The sequence below is a fragment of the Thamnophis sirtalis genome, unplaced genomic scaffold (assembly GCF_051295495.1).
Source record: "Thamnophis sirtalis isolate CommonGarterSnake01/CBP01778 unplaced genomic scaffold, rThaSir2_p1.2 scaffold_29, whole genome shotgun sequence".
NCBI lineage: Eukaryota > Metazoa > Chordata > Lepidosauria > Squamata > Natricidae > Thamnophis > Thamnophis sirtalis.
Genome location: NW_028261409.1, coordinates 220,379 through 235,845, shown reverse-complemented (window position 1 = coordinate 235,845; position 15,467 = coordinate 220,379). Strand labels below are relative to the sequence as shown.

The 15,467-nt window shown below is 58.4% G+C and overlaps 2 protein-coding genes across 2 annotated transcripts; one reads left to right on the top strand and one right to left on the bottom strand.

Moving 5' to 3' along the window:
• Positions 1-2,204: 2,204 nt before the first annotated feature.
• On the top strand, positions 2,205-9,845 carry WDR46 (WD repeat domain 46). Its single transcript, XM_087703153.1, is given in 17 exon segments — positions 2,205-2,338; positions 2,551-2,685; positions 2,816-2,899; positions 3,009-3,121; positions 3,847-3,934; positions 4,059-4,120; positions 4,220-4,236; positions 4,239-4,323; positions 5,073-5,223; positions 5,418-5,553; positions 5,650-5,749; positions 5,838-5,991; positions 6,083-6,230; positions 6,350-6,444; positions 6,571-6,666; positions 6,760-6,873; positions 9,566-9,845. Coding segments are annotated over 17 exon segments (1,758 nt in total). The 5' UTR covers positions 2,205-2,266; the 3' UTR covers positions 9,674-9,845.
• Positions 9,846-10,063: 218 nt separating this feature from the next.
• On the bottom strand, positions 10,064-11,514 carry LOC106551469 (beta-1,3-galactosyltransferase 4). The gene has a single exon (XM_014069575.2). The coding sequence runs from the start codon at positions 11,458-11,460 to the stop codon at positions 10,273-10,275; it is 1,188 nt and encodes a 395-aa protein (XP_013925050.2). The 5' UTR covers positions 11,461-11,514; the 3' UTR covers positions 10,064-10,272.
• Positions 11,515-15,467: the final 3,953 nt, after the last annotated feature.

Below are 15,467 nucleotides of genomic sequence, written 5' to 3'. Positions count from 1 at the left end.
AGGAGTGGATGAGTTGTCAGGATTTTGCAAAACTCTTATGGATCATAAAGAGAAAGTTTGGAACAAAGTTCTGAAGTTTCTAATGGGACAAAAACTCTCAAGGTTCATTTCTGGAAAAAAAAAGCCTTTTTTATAGGAATAGCAGTTAGACTTATATAGCGCTTCATAGGGCTTCCAGCCCTCTCTAAGCGGTTTACAGAGTCGGCATATCGCCCCCAACAACAATCCGGGTCCTCATTTCACCCACCTCGGAAGGATGGAAGGCTGAGTCAACCCTGAGCCGGTGAGATTTGAACCGCCGAACTGCAGATAACAGTCAGCTGAAGTGGCCTGCAGTGCTGCATTTAACCACTGCGCCACCTCGGCTCTTTTTTGCAGTACTTGGGTGCCAAAATCAGCGGGTTGCTTTCCTTCCCTTCCGTGGAAGGGACTCCTCGAAAGATTGTTTTTAGTATTTATTAAACTTGTATGCCGCCCTACTCCCAGAGGGACTCAGGGACTCAGTTTTTGTTTGATATTTTTTATTATTTTTATTATTATTTATTTATTAAATTTATTATTTATTAAATTTATTATTTATTAAATTTATTATTTATTAAATTTATTCCATTATTCCAATGAGCCACGGTGGCACAGTGGTTTAGAGCGGTACTACAGGCTACTTCTGCTGACTGCCGGCTGCCTGCAATTTGGCAGTTCGAATCTCAGCAGGCTCTTCTTCCGTCCGAGGTGGGTCAAATGAGGACCCGGATTGTTGGGGGCAAGAGGCTGATTCTGTAAACCGCTTAGAGAGGGCTGTAAAAGCACTGGGAAGCGGGTATATAAGTCTTGAGTGCTGTTGCTATTTCTGTAGCCTCATTCTGTAGTAAATGGATGCTCGTCAGGTGCCAAGGCACAGAGACCCAGATAAGCACCTGCGCTCGCGAGCAGAAGCCGCTAATATTAACCACGTGTAAGAATGAGCACAGACACTCGCTGCAAAACATTGGTGGGCACAGACCACGGGGGGGGGGGGCTCAGTTGGACGAGGGGGGGATGCGGTCGGGGGCCGTTTCCCAGAAATGTTGCACAAGCGAAGCCATTCTTGGGACAGAAGAAAGTAACCGGGACGCTAACATACTCAAGGCAGGACCCCTAAATGAACAAGAGAAAGTGGTTAAAGGCCCCAAGTTAGAAAGCCCCCGAGTTCAAGTCTCCCCTCCTTGGCCATGAAAGCCAAGGCTGGGTGAGGTGAGGGAAGCCCCCCTCTTTCAGCCGGGGAAAGTGCCATCTATGCAAAGAAGCCGGAGAAGGATTGGGAAGCCTCTGCAAGCAACTCCCAACAGATCTCTGGATCTGTTACAGCAACGGTGTCCAAACTTGAGGACTTTAAAGACGTCTGGACTTCAACTCCCAGGATGCCTTGGCTGGCTGGGGAATTCTGGGAGTTGAGGTCCACACGTCTTTAAAGTTCTGAAGTTTGGACACCGTTGCTGTAACAGCCCCTGCGGTCATTTTTTTGAGTCAGAATTTTACTTTTTTAATTTGTCTATTTCGTCAAGCACGGATTACATAACAGGCATAAAAGAATGAATAGGTGAATAGGTGAAACGGATACGAGTCCAAGGGAATTTCAGACAAGCGTCCTGGCCAAACTCTGGATGGGCAAAGGGGCTTTTTTTATCTGCTTTTCTCTCTCCCCGCATCCCCCATTTCTGCCTTCCTGCCTTTTCCCTCTTCTCCCCCCCCCCCCACAACTTTTCCTGGTGGGCTTAAAGCAGCTTTGCTCGAACGTATAAGGGGAGGGAGGGGGGGCACTTCAACTCCCAGAATTCCTTTCGCCCGCAGGAAAGGCCGGTTGTTCAGAGCCAACCGGGATCCGCCTCCCTCTGGAAGCTCCGCCCAGCACATCTTAAGGCCGGGCGGGAGGGAGAACGGAGGGTGCTGCAGCCATCTTAAGTGGGGGCAGAGGATTCCTTATTGTTATCCTGGCCACAAAGTATCGCAATGAGAAGTCGCGCCCGGGAACCGCACAACGGGATTGACGAGCGGCGCTTCATCCCCGTGCCCCCTTCCACGGAAAGCCATTGAAATTCACTCCGGTGGAGAAGGAACGGCAGCAGGCCGCGCCCTTCTCCAAAATGGCCGCGGGTGCGTCACTCCGCTCGGCAAATGGCGGCTGCCTCCCGTGACGTCCACTTCCGGGAAGCAGTTGGGAGGGGGAGGCGGAAGCGGCGGCAGGAGCAGCGGCGCCTCCACGTGGGGCGGAGGGAGGCACCGGGCGAGGATGGCGGCGGCGGCGGCGGCGGCGGGCGAGGCGGGGAGCCGCGGGGAGGCCGCTCCCGCCGCCAGGAAGAAGGTGAGGCGCTGCTCCCGAGTCCTGCGCTGGCGGAGGGGCGGCTGCGGAGTTAGAGGGGCCGGTTGGGACCCCCGGAGGTCATCTAGTCCCACCCCGGGCGCCCCCCCCGCCCCACACTCCCCAGCCCCGCCTCCTCTGGGAAGGCTCCGGGGGGGGTGTAATGCGGACCCCCCCTCCTACTGCTCTCCCCCCCTCCCTCCCTCTCTTCGCAGGCCGGGCGGCCGCAGCGCTACTGGGACGGTGAGCATGGAGGGGCCGGAGGCGATGGGGCGGCCGCCCCTCCGAAGACCAAGAGGGCCCGGCGGCCGCGGAGGACGCAGAAGGCGGGCAAAAGGCGGATCTCGGGGGTGAGCGGAGGGGGGGAGGGGAGTAAGAGTGGGGGGGCAGCAGGAATCAGGGGGGAGGAGGGGAGGGGGTGAAGCTGACCCCCCCTCACCTGTGTTTTTTGCTTGCTCTTCCCCCCCCCGCCCTTTGCAGAGGGAGGACCCCTTCCCTGGAGCCCCTGACCCAGTGGGGCCGGAGAGAGCCAGGAAGTTCCAGAGAGGAGCCCCACAGCAGCTGGTGAGAAACACACACACACACACACAACCCCCTCTGGCCCAGCCCCCCCCCTTCCTCCCCCCACCCCTGACCCCCTTGTGCCGTCTCTCCCCCCCACCCCCCTTTGCAGGAGGCCGTGTCCAGTGAGCGCCTGAAGCACCGGCTGGCCTCCCAGGAGGAGAAGGCCCGAGCGGCCGCTCGCCAGGCAGCCCGGATGGAGCTGCTGCTGCTGGAGGAACCCGGGTGAGTCCGTCCCCCCACTCCCCCCTCCTGCACACACACACACAACCCATGGCCCCCATTGGGAGGTATTGGCCCGGTACATTACTTTAAAGCTTCGGTTGGATGAGGCCTGCAAGCTCCCTCCTCGGCCTGCAACTGTCCGTCCATGGATGTTTTCTCTCCCCCCCCCCAAGACCCCCGTGGGCCCCCAGGAGGCCAAAAGGTCCCCCCTCCCCCTGGACGGCCGATTCCTCCCAATTCCCTGGCTTTCTCCCTGGCTGCTCCGGAGGGGCGGAGGGGAAGGACGGGAGGTCTGGCAGCCTCTCTCTCTCCCCCCCCCCCTGCAGATGTGCTTTGGCCTCCCTAACATCTGCCAAGCTCCCCTCCCTCCCTTCCTGGCATCCCCGATGATTCCGGGCCTTCTCCTCTTCTGTGACACTTGATTGACGGGGTTGGCAGGCGGGGAGGGGGGGGGCCTCCTCACGGGCGCAGGGCCAGCCCGAAGGTGGTGGTGGTGGGGGGGAGTCATGTCTGTTTGCATTCAGATCCCATTTTAAGGGGGGGGGGCCCTGAAGTCATTTCCTTCTGTGGAGGCCTTTCAATTCGCCTTGAAAAGAGAATGACGGCTTTGTTGGAATGGTTTTCGCTTCACTCTTTTTTAAGGGGCGAAAAATGAGTCGTCTGTGTGTGTGTGTGTGCAACACTGGCCCCTCCATTACGCCCCCATTTCTCTTCTTGGCCGCCAGGTTCCTGGAGGGGGAGGGGGAGGAGGACACCTGCACCGTCTCCCAGGCCGAGATCGCTGCTGCCGTCGATCTGGCTGCCAGTGCAAAGGTGGGAAAGGAGGGGCGAGGGGGGGCTGTGCTCTGGGCTGGGGGGGGGTTACTGGTCTGGGGGGGAGCAATTTCATCACCACTCTGTCTTTCCCCCCCCTCCCTTTCTCCTCCCCCCCCCCCAGCATTTTGAGCTGCGCCTGGATCGTTTCGGCCCCTACCGGCTGAGTTACACGCGGAACGGCAGGTGAGGGAGGGGGCCTTGCGAAGGGCCTGGGACCACCGAGGTTGGGGGGCCCTCTGCGTCCTCCCCCCCCCACTCACCCCTACGTTGCTCCCACTCCAGGCATCTCCTCCTGGGGGGCCGCGGGGCCACGTGGCTGCCCTGGACTGGCAGACAAAGAGCCTGATGTGTGAGATCAACGTCATGGAGACCATCACCGACCTCACGTGAGTCCCCCTCCCCCCACATGGAGCCAGCTCTGGGCCTCCCCCCAGAGGGGGGAGGTTGGGGGGGAACTGAGGGAGAGCACAGAGCTCCCCCTCCCCCCCACAGCCCAGCAGGGGGCTTCAATCCCTCCCATGTTGGCTGCATAGCAGCGGCTCCCAAAAGTCACGTCTTTGTGAGTCTTTCAACCCACAACGGAGGCCTCCCTTCCCCCACCCACCCCCACCCGTGAAGGGGCTGTTGGAAGAAACGCCCACCTGGGTTCGGTTCCAAGTGGGGGGGGGGCAAAGACCCTGGAGACAAGGAGGCTGCTTGGAAAGAAGGTTTAATGGTGGGCAGGACCCCCTGAGCTCCTGAGTAGAAAAGGGGGAATCATCAGATGCTTCCGGATGTTGGGGGAAGAAGAAACAGAGAAAGTCCCTGGTTTTATGCCCTCTCTGAGGCCTTTGATCCTGCATTCTGATTGGTTGTCAGGCTCCCTTGGGGGGCCATGCAGGGGCAACTCTCTAGGCTGCGTTTTGAGTCCAAGCTTGGTTGAGCTTCTTCCCAGACGCCCAGTGGTGGGAGGGGTAAAGGATCTGGAGGGGGGAGGAGATCTTTGTTATGTAGAATAGACCCGCCCAGGCCTTTAGATGGCCCCGTTGACGAAGGCGGGGGCTCTTAAGAGTGAGCCCGCTTCCTGCCTAAAGACACGGAGGTGATATTTCCCGGGGTCTTTCGTTTTTCTGACTTCCTGCCCTGCCTGTTGCAGGTGGCTGCACACGGAGACCCTCTTTGCCGTGGCCCAGCGGAAGTGGCTTTACGTCTACGACCAGCAAGGCGTGGAGCTCAACTGCCTGAAGCGCTTCAACGGCGTCCAGCGCATGGAGTTCCTGCCCTACCACTTCCTGCTGGCCACAGCGGTGAGTGGGCCTCGGGGGGGGGCCTCGGCCGTCTCCCCCAAAGGGGCCGCTCCTGGGACCCCACCCCACCCCCGGCCCCTTGCCAAAGCCGTCAACCAGGGTCAGCTGGGCTGGAGAGCCCCGGAAAACGGGGGGGGGAGAGCATTTTTCTCCACCCCCCTCCCAGAACTGTTCTCCCCCTCCCCCCCCCACAGAGCGAGTCCGGCTTCCTGCAGTACCTGGACATCTCGGTGGGGAAGGAGGTGGCCACCATCTGCACCAAGGCTGGCCGGCTGGCGGTGATGGCCCAGAACCCCTCCAACGCCATCGTCCACCTGGGGCACAGCAACGGTGAGTGGGGGGGAGGGGAGGGATGTGGGGGGGGGTCTCCCTGCCCACGTCTGGAGCGCCTCCGCCCACTGTTCCCCCTTCCCTCCGCTGCTGCAGGGACGGTGACCCTCTGGAGCCCCAGCGCCAAAGCCCCCCTGGCCCGGATGCTGTGCCACCAGGGGGCCGTGAGGGCCGTGGCCATCGACCCCTCCGGGAGGTGAGCAGGCAACTGGCCTGAGGGGTGGGGGGGTGGGGGCGGGGGGCATGCAGAGCGTAGAAGGGGCCCTCCTTGCTTTCTCCCGCAGCTACATGGCCACCTCGGGGCTGGACCACAAGCTCCACATCTACGACCTCCGGGCGTATCGGCGCCTCCACTCTCTGCTGCTGCCCTGTGGGGCTGGGCTGCTGGACTTCAGCCAGCGGGGGCTCTTGGGGGCCGCCTGCCAGGAGGTGGTGCAGGTGAGTGACCTTGCGGGAAGAGCCTGGCCCTCCCACCCCCACACTGGCCTGGCCTCTCCTGAGCTGCCCCCCTCTCCCCCCCCCTCCCCAGGTGTACAAGGACGTCTCGGTCGGCCCGCCCCAGAAGCCCTACCTGTGCCACAGGCTGCCCGGCCCCTCCCACGGCCTCCGCTTCTGCCCCTTCGAGGACGTGCTGGGCGTGGGGCATCAGCAGGGCTTGGCCAGCCTTCTGGTCCCAGGTAAAGGGGGGGAGGGGGGCAGTGGCCATCCAGGGCAGAGGGGGGGTGGGTAGAAGGGAGTGGGGATGGGCCACCCTGTTTTGGGAGAGGACACCTCCCTCCGCCCTGTCGCCCTGCAGGCGCTGGGGAGCCCAACTTCGACGCCTTGGAGAACAATCCCTTCCGCAGCCGCCGGCAGAGGCAGGAGTGGGAGGTGAAAGCTTTCCTGGAGAAGGTGAGCCCCCTGCCCCTCCCTTTCCCTCCCCAGCCCCCTCCCCAGGGGCCCCACGGGTGGGAGAGGGAGCTCTGGGGGAGGAGCCCCCCCCCCCGGCTTCCCCTCACGGCCGGTTCTTCTCCCCAGATCCCATCGGAGCTGATCAGCCTGGACCCCACGGAGCTGGGCCGGGTGGACCCCATTTCCTCCGAGCAGCAGCGCAAGGAGCGGGCGGAGAGGCTGGTACGTGTGGGCACCGATGGGGGGAGGAGGAGGAGGAGGAGGCAGCTCAGGATGCGGCGGAGAGGAGGCTGACTCCCTGCCCCCTCCCCGCAGGGCTACGACCCGGAGGCCAAGGAGCCCTTCTCCCCTCGGAGGAAGCTGAAGGGCCGGGACTCGGCAGGCAGCCGGCTGAAGCGGAGGAAGAAGGTGGCCGCCGAGGAACAGCGGGTGAGTCTCCCCCTCCCTGGACCCTCCCCCTCCCCCTCCTCCCCCAGCCCTGGTTTCTTTTTTTTAATTAAAAGGTTTTGTTTTTTTCAAAACAGACGCAACACACACAAAAAACCCTCTTTCTTTACATACTGTAGAAAGTGTTGGTTACAAAAAAATTCATGCGTTTCTTTCACAGTCACTCAGGATTCATATTAATTCTAGTATTTTAAATCAAACATACTTGTGCATATTACCATCATCCTACCCCCCCATTCTCGTTTGACTATAATTGTTTAAACGTCCTTCATCATAAAACATACCAAAACTCAAGACGTAACCACGTACTGGCATCTCGTCTGCTATTTCTAGTATCCCAATAACACTGTTCCTTACGGCCTGTTCTAGCTGAACATCAATAACATTTAGTAACAAAGGTTTCTAATCTTCCTTTCCAAATCACTGTTTACAATTTACATCCAATTTCCCCATATTGTACCCATACCTATATGCACATTGTTATCATTATCTCTCCTTTGTTATCATAATTTAGTTCTTTTTTTATTAATCTTTATGTGAAACCAAAGCATTTCTCATCTTCCTTTCATAGGTACCGTTCAATTTTCATATCCAATTACTACTTGTTATACCAATACATATGGTATATACATTATCATCATTTTCAATTATTTAACCACATCTATTGTCACTCAATTTCACTAGGTCCAACTAGTTTTAGATTAAACTCTTTCATCTATCAGCCTGTATCTCTTTGCAGTAGCGAAACAGTCTCATGTCTTCTGCCATTTGCAGCATCAGTCCTCTTAATCGTCTCCTTAATCAAGTTTATATGGACTCTTCTTTGCAACTCCTTGTTTATTGATTCTCTCATGTAATTTCGATGCCCTTCTTTTTCCTTAATCAGCTTGTCTTTAATTGTCAGGGTTGTTATCGATGGTATTACTAATAAAATTTCTCCCTTTAAATCCATAAGTTCTTTTATTTTTTTCTTCTTCTGTGTCTTGCCATCTAGGGTAGGGTTCCCATCCATCTGGTTCCCCTTTCCATATTCTACTTTTTCCATTTCCAGACAGAAACCATTCACCACAGATGTTAGCAAATTTGATTTCTTTGTAGTCATTTTTCTCTTTATTGCTTGGCACTGCCCTCTATTTATCCCATTTGATAAGCATCTCCATCCTTTTCATCATATTTTTCTGTTAGGTGCTCTAATTTTTCAAACCTTTTCACAAATGTGTCTGATGGTTTCTGTATTGCAAACATTATCTCTTGCAAGCTGACAGTTTCTCTCTATTGTTGGAAATAAGCCATTGTTTCCAGCTGTAGAAAACACTGCTGCTCTGACTTGGAAGATTTTTACAAGGTTACACCAAAGTTCACCATCAGATCCCTGGTTAAGGATGTTCTTCAAAGGAACATTTGTATAAAAACAAATGGTGCTTCTTATCACTTTCTATAAACAAACTGTGAGACTTTAAAGTTCCAGACCAGGATGATCAGTAGTGAAAGTAAAAGTATTTTGTTTTCAATACACAAGTGAGTAGCAGTGTTATATCTCTCCCTTTGTTGTTACCATTGTTGCAATTCTCTTTGTTCTTTTTGTATCTCTTAATATTCCAAGTTTAAAAAAAACAGTCAAATTCTTACATGAAATAGAGAAGAAAGAGTAAAAGACGCACGTGATTAATAAGGAGAAATTTGGTCCGTAGGTTGTGAAAATAATAGTAAAAATTATAGAAGAAAACTTGATCCATTCATTTCAAACGGTTTACATAAATTCCATCCATGAAAACAATGTTTAAAAATTAAGATAACACACTGACCAAAACCATCCAAAGCTTAATTCTGCCACTTATTTCTTTTATTCTTAGATTTAAATTAGCTTTTAAGTTTTTTATAGGCAGTCTCTTTTAGAACGGGTAAAAATTCCTCACCAGCTGTAAACACTTTCTCTTCCGTTTCCTCCCATTTTGGAGCTGGTCAGCCTAGAGGCTGGACTTTTAAGGCCAGCTGAGAGACTTTCTCCTGGATCAATCAGGGACTTTGCGATGCCCCCGTGATCAGCAGAACGTCGTCTTCCCGTTCACCCGTCTCTACGGGACGGTTGAGGTCCGATTGCACCACCCAGCCATAAAAGTATTGGCGGCGATCTCGGAGCATCGAGATCGGGCGACCGTTTCGTAGCGACGTGGGCTCCTCCTTTTTCCTCCCCCAGTCCTGTTGAGCCACAATGGGGCTGCCAAAGGTTTGCTTTTAATACATCACCAAGCGCACACAAGAACACGGTGGCCTTTGAGTTGAATTGAATTTATTGAATTTCTATGCCACCCTTTTCCCCAAAGGGGGCTCGGGGCGGCTTACAATCCAAGTCAAGGGGGGGGGCGTATAAATAAGGAATAAAAAAGACGAACAGAACAATACACAATGTAAAAACACACAACAACCATACCATTCGAGGAGGGGGGGGGCAAAAGCTCTTTAGCCCCAGGCCTGTCGGAACAGCCAGGTTTTAAAGGCTTTGCGGGAGGCCTGGAGGGTGGTGAGGGTTCGAATCTCCACGGGGAGTTCGTTCCAGAGGGCCGGAGTTAGCAGCACATTCACCGGGTTGGGCCCCGGCTCTTGTGGGGACGGGAGGGCGGCGGAGTTTGTGCCAGTTCCTGCTCACGCCCACCCACCTTCCTCCTCCCGGCAGGCCCTGGTCCGGAAGAGCTTGGCTGCCAAGGCAGAGGGGCAGCCAGCCGTCCCCAAGACCAAACTCCCCGCGGCCCACAGCTCGGCGCTGGATCGCTTCCGGAAATAGCGGGCAGAGGACTCTGGCGTCCCTGCCACACGCAGGACGGTGGCTGTGGGCGGCTGCGGCTCTGGACACCGGCCGTGCGCTGGACAGCTGGGCCCCATGGACCTTCCCCAAGACTCCTCGGGGGGCTTTTTGGGACTCTGGACCTTTGCCTGAATACAGACTTGTGATTGGTTGACCTGCGTCATCTCTCTGGGCAGGGAGGAGCAGTTGGCAAAGAAGGGGGGCTCTCCAGGGGTGCATGAAGCGTCCTTGGGATGAGGGGGGCAGAGAAGCAACCCCCCCAAAAAAAATACGCCCATTGGGTTCTGCAGGGGGCTTCCTGTCACACAGGACCCCCACCCACCCCCAGGTAAAGGGCTGCAGCCCCCTCCCCCCCAACTCCAGGGGCCCCTGGGAAAGTGCAGGGCTCCTCCTGGGCCCCCCAGAGCCTGAACTCCCCGCTGAGGGCAAAGTTGCTGCCTTCACAGCCCCCGTTCCAGCTGGCAGGAGGGTCCCGCAGCCTCGCTGCTCTCCAAGCCCCTCCAGACGCCCCTCAGGTCTGTGGGGCAGCTTCTCCCCGGCGGCTGCCGCATAAGGTCCTCTCGGAGTCCGTCGCTCGCTCAGCGGGGAAGGGCCGCCGGGAAGACCGATGAGCGGGAGGCGCCCTGCTCCGTCCTCCGCCGAAGGGACGCAGCCTTCCGAGGGGAGCCGGCTCCCGCGGTCGGCTCTCCTCCGTCGTCGCCGGCCAGCCAGCTGATGGCCTTGCAGCGGGCCAGCCCGAGGAGCCGGTGCCAGGCGGAGCAGGGGAGCTGGGCCTGGGCGGCCATGGCCAGCATCTGGGCGGGCGTGACGCGGTGGGCGCTGTAGAGAACCTCCCGGTAGCAGCAGGGGTCGGGCGGGAAGCGGGCGGAGCCGGCCATGCGGGCCAGGTGGCGCGGGAAGAGCCCGGCGCGGCGGGCGCAGAGCCCCACGAAGACGTCCTCCAGGGGCACCAGCGGCAGGTGGCGGGCGGCGGCCAGGACGGCGGCGGCGGCGGGGCCGGAGAGGACGTAGGCGGTGCCGCTGCAGTAGGGCGGGAAGGCGGGCTCCGGGTAGAGCGCGGCGGGCACGTAGTGGCGGCTGGCGGGGTCGCGGCTGGGCAGGACCCTCCAGTGGACGCGGCCCAGGTAGAGGCGCTCGGCGGCGTCCAGCGTCCGCAGGTGGCGGCCCAGCGCCGGCAGGTTGAGGAAGACGTCGTCGTCGGCCTTGAGCACGAAGCGGGCGGCGGGGCAGCGGGCGGCGGCCCAGCCCAGCAGCGCCAGCGTCTTCAGCGTCAGGTTGGCGTAGGTGTCGGCGAAGCGGCCCTGCAGGAGGTCCCCGCGCTCGGCCGCCTCCCGCTCCAGCGCCGCCTGCAGCGCCGCCTCCTCCTCCTCCTCCTCCTCCTCCGCGGGCAGCCCCACCACGAAGACGGTGCGCACCGCCAGCCCGCCCGCCTCCCGCGCCGACCCCCAGCTCGCCCGCACCGCCGCCCGCCGCGCCGCGTGCCCGGCAGCGCTGGCCACCAGCACCAGCAGCCCCGGCGCTTCGGCCGCCGCGCAGGCCGGCGGGGAGAGCGCGAAGGCGGCGGCGGGCGGCGGCGGGCGGGCGGCGGTGGGCGCGAGAGGCTGGCGGCGCAGCAGGAGGGGCAGCGAGCGCGAGAGAAGCTCCTCGTAGCCGCCGCCCACCAGGAAGCTCAGCGCCGACAGCAGCGCCAGGCAGCCCAAGAGCCACCGCAGCGGGCGGGCCAAGCGGCGCGGGCAGCGTCTGGGGAAGGGCGGCGCGGCAGACATCGGGGCGCTGGGAGAGCCTGCAAGAGAGGGAAGAAGAGCGTCAGCCCCGCCGCCGCCGCAGCAGCGCTACGGCCGCCCCCGCTGCCTCCCCCACCCCACCCCTCCGGCAGCCTCCCAGGCGCTCCCGGCCACGGGCGCCTCGCGAGACCGGCCGGAGGAAGGGGGGGCGGCGGCGGCGGCGGCATTCTTCCCTCCCTCCCGCCTCCCTCCTTCGCCAGAGGCGGCGGCGTCTCGCCGGCCCAACCGACCTTGCCGGGGGACGATGCGGCGCTCGCTCGTTCAGGGTCCGGCCCGCCTCCCTCCGGCCGAGAGCAGCCCTCCCGCCGCCCTGCTAAAGGGGCTCTGCGCAGCCGCTCAACCGAAGGTCTTGGCCAAGAGGCGGGGAGGCCGTCCGAGGAGAAGGGCCTGGAGGCGGGAAGGAAGGGGGGAGAGACTCCCAGGGCCAGAGGGAGCCCGCAGCAGCCCAGATCCCGGGAAAGGAGGCCTGGGACCCCTGTCCCTCCTCCTCCTCCTCTCTCGGTTCCACCCAGACCGGCTGGGCGTCCTTGCCTGGGCCTCGGCTAGCCCGAGTGGGGCCTTCCCACCCAGCTCGGCCCCTTCAGGGGACATCCGGCCCCCTGTCAAGGCAGCTGCTCAGGGCCGGCTCCTCCACCAGCACCAGGAAGCTCCTTCGGCCCCCAGACCCTGCCTGCTTGTCCTGGAGCCTGGCTCTCCTGGGCTTCCTCCGCCACACGTTCGGGCAGGACCCAGGGACCTGAGGGGGGGGACCAGGCCTGAAGGCTGGGAGTTCAGCCGGCCACCAGCAGTGGCTGCTCAGGGTCCTCTGGAGATGATGGCAGCTGACTATCACACTTGCTGTCTTCTGCGGGGACGCTGCTGCCTTTCGGGGTGGATGGGGCCCTGGCTGAAGCGGGGGAACCTTTGGTTCCTGCTGGGTAACCCCCCTTTTCCCTCCTCCTCCTCCAGGTGCCGCAGGGTCTTGTGGGTATTTCCCCTTGGAGGGGCTGCTTGTCTCAGCAGAGAGGCCTCCGACCCATGGATGTCTCTGCCCCTCCTTCCGAAGTGCCCCCCTCCCTGTGCCAGCTGAGCCCTCCCTGCTGGCTGCAGCAGAGGCCGCCTGCCCCCACCCATCCCCCGAGTCTGGGAGCCCTTAGGAGAGACCCCGCAGGAGGGGGGGGGTCCCCAAAAGGAGGGAAGGTCATGTTTCACCAGCAACTGAGTGGGAACATGGGATAAACAGACCTCCCACAACAGACACAGAGAGACAACCGACCTCCACATGCTGTGCAAGAAGGACAACCGACAGGCCTAAGGTTAACCCCAGGCCAACAGCCAAGAGGTAGACAACACCCCGCAGTCAATCTCACCAGGCAGCTCAGGAAGCGCCTTGAGGGCTCCTTCCGCTCAGCCCTTAGCTACAAAGGTTTTCCTTTACCCGGCAACTGGCAAACTCCGGCCGAGCCGCTCGCTCGGTTCTCTGTGCTCAGCTGGGTTGTCCCGGGGGGGGGGAGGGGGAGAGAGAGAGATGCCCCCGGACTCCCATTGGGTGCTGCTTCTGATGCCGGAGGCTGGAAGCCTCTTAAGGTTTTGGCACTTGAGAGACCGCCTCCTGCCAATTACCTCCCTGCGACCTATTAGATCACACAGATTAGGCCTCCTCCGAGTTCCATCCGCCAGTCAGTGCCGACTGGCAACTACGCGGAGGAGAGCCTTCTCAGTAGTAGCTCCGACCCTTTGGAACGATCTCCCCGTGGAGATTCGCACCCTCACCACCCTCCAGACCTTCCGTGCAGCCCTCAAGATCTGGCTATCCCGTCAGGCCTGGGGTTAAAGATCGGGATCCGTCCCCTCCCGAATGGTGAATGTTGCTTCTATTTTTAATTATATATTGTTTTATATGTCATTGTGTGTATTCCCTACCCCATAAGTTGTAAGCCGCCCTGAGTCCCCTCAGGGAAAAGGGCGGCCTATAAATAAACTTATCATATCACCAGGTGTGGCTGAGCCATTCTGCCTTTTCTGGGGCCGTTTTGGGCACCCAGGAGGGCCACCAAGGAGGGAGAAGGTGGCCGGGAGGCAGGCAGGGCTGCTGAGATGCCACTTGAGGGCAGGAACCAGAAGGTGGGCAAGTCTATCCCTGGCTCTGCCCTCCCAGAGCGTGCCCACTGCCCACTGGAAGAGGAGGAGGAGGGGGGCAGGTATCCCCGAGGTGGGCTGGAGGGAAGTCCCCTGCTCCCTCCTCCCTCCCAGCTGGGGGCCTTTCGGGGCGCAGGAAAACCTTTCCACCACCGCCGGAGAGGAGAAAAATCTCCCTTCCTTGCTTCTGCCCACACTTTGGTGCTGAGGTGGTGCAGGGGTGAAATCCAGCGGGTTCTGGAGATCCAGTAGCAGAAATGTTTAGTTTGGAGAACCGGCAAATGCCACCTCTGGCCGGGGGTGGGAATGGGGGGGGAGTTTGCAGCGCCCTTCCCCTGCCACACCTACCACAGCCCACGCTGTTAAAACATCCTCACCCTGTGACTAATTCTGATTTCCTTTCGTACAGAGAAACAGGAAGTTGCCCTTTTTTTAAATTGTGAACTAAGTGGAATTTCTACCCCGTTTCCCAGAAATAAGCCCCTCCCTGGAAAACAGGCCCATTCGGGCTTTTGAGCACTTGTGCTAAAATAAGGCCTCCCCTCCCAGAAAATATCGCAACCCAGCAGCAGCACTGCAGGCCACTTCAGCTGACTGTTATCTGCAGTTCAGCGGTTCTAATCTCACCGGCTCAGGGTTGACTCAGCCCTTCCATCCTTCCGAGTGAAATGAGGACCCAGATTGTTGTTGGGGGCGATATGGCGACTCTCTGTAAACCGCTGAGAGAGGGCTGGAAGCTCTATGAAGCGGTATATAAGCCTAACTGCTATTGCTATTTTTTAAATAGTTTTTTTTAAAACGAAACTTAGGGAGAGAAGCACTTAAAACTAAGGAAACTTCCCTAACTATGAGAATAATTAATGAATGAGATGATTGTCTCCAGAAGCTGTGGGTGGTTCATATTTGGAAGTTTTAAAGAAGAAATCGGACAAATTTCTTAGAAATTAGTTTAGTTGAGTTTATTTATAGGCCGCCCTTTTCCCTAAGGGGACTCAGGGCGGCTAACAACTTGTATGGGAAGGGAAGACATACAATGACATAAAGACACAATGTAAAGTTAAAATCAAGCAACATTCAACCCAACATTTGGGTGGGGGCGGATTATACTCTTTACCCCCAGGCCTGTTGGAACAGCCAGATCTTAAGGGCTGTGCGGAAGGCCTGGAGGGTGGTGAGGGTACGAATCTCCACGGGGAGATCGTTCCAAAGGGTCGGAGCTGCTACTGAGAAGGCTCTCCTCCGGGTAGTCGCCAGCCGGCACTGACTGGCGGATGGCACTCGGAGGAGGCCTAATCTGTGGGATCTTATGGGTCGAGAGGAGGTGATTGGCAGGAGGTGGTCTCCCAAGTACGCAGATCCACTACATGAATAGAGTTTTCTGCTTCAGTAGGAGGTTGGACTAGAGGACCTCCAAGGTCCCATCCAACCCTCAGAGTCTCTCTGTGTCGTGACTCAGCGATCTTCCTTTCTCTGGATTTACCCTCCACAATGCCTCTGAGGGCATTCTGGTTAAAGGAACAGCCCTATGGAGGTATATAGGCTCCAATTAAACGGTGTGTCTTTGGGACTCCTTGCCACTGCAGAAGTGGTGATGAATTCCTGCTTAAGGTGTGTGCTCCGTTTCTCTTCCTTTTCCTTGCAGCCAAGGAGTGGGAGGGAAACCTCTACGGGGAACAAATTTGGTCTCATGGTTACGGCTACAAGGCTGGAGAACCCCGAGTTCAAGTCTCTGAAAGCAAAGGTTTCGGATGAACTATTTTGGCTCAGGGGAGGGCAACCCTTCGTCTTCCCAGCTATCCTGTCTGTGAGGCCTGCAGCCATTTTCCCTTTGGGGTCTTTGGACTGACACACACACACGGTTCTACTATTCT

Coding starts and splice junctions, on each gene's coding strand:
- LOC106551469 (XM_014069575.2), bottom strand. CDS start 11,460: ATGTCTGCCGCGCCGCCCTTCCCCAGACGCTGCCCGCGCCGCTTGGCC.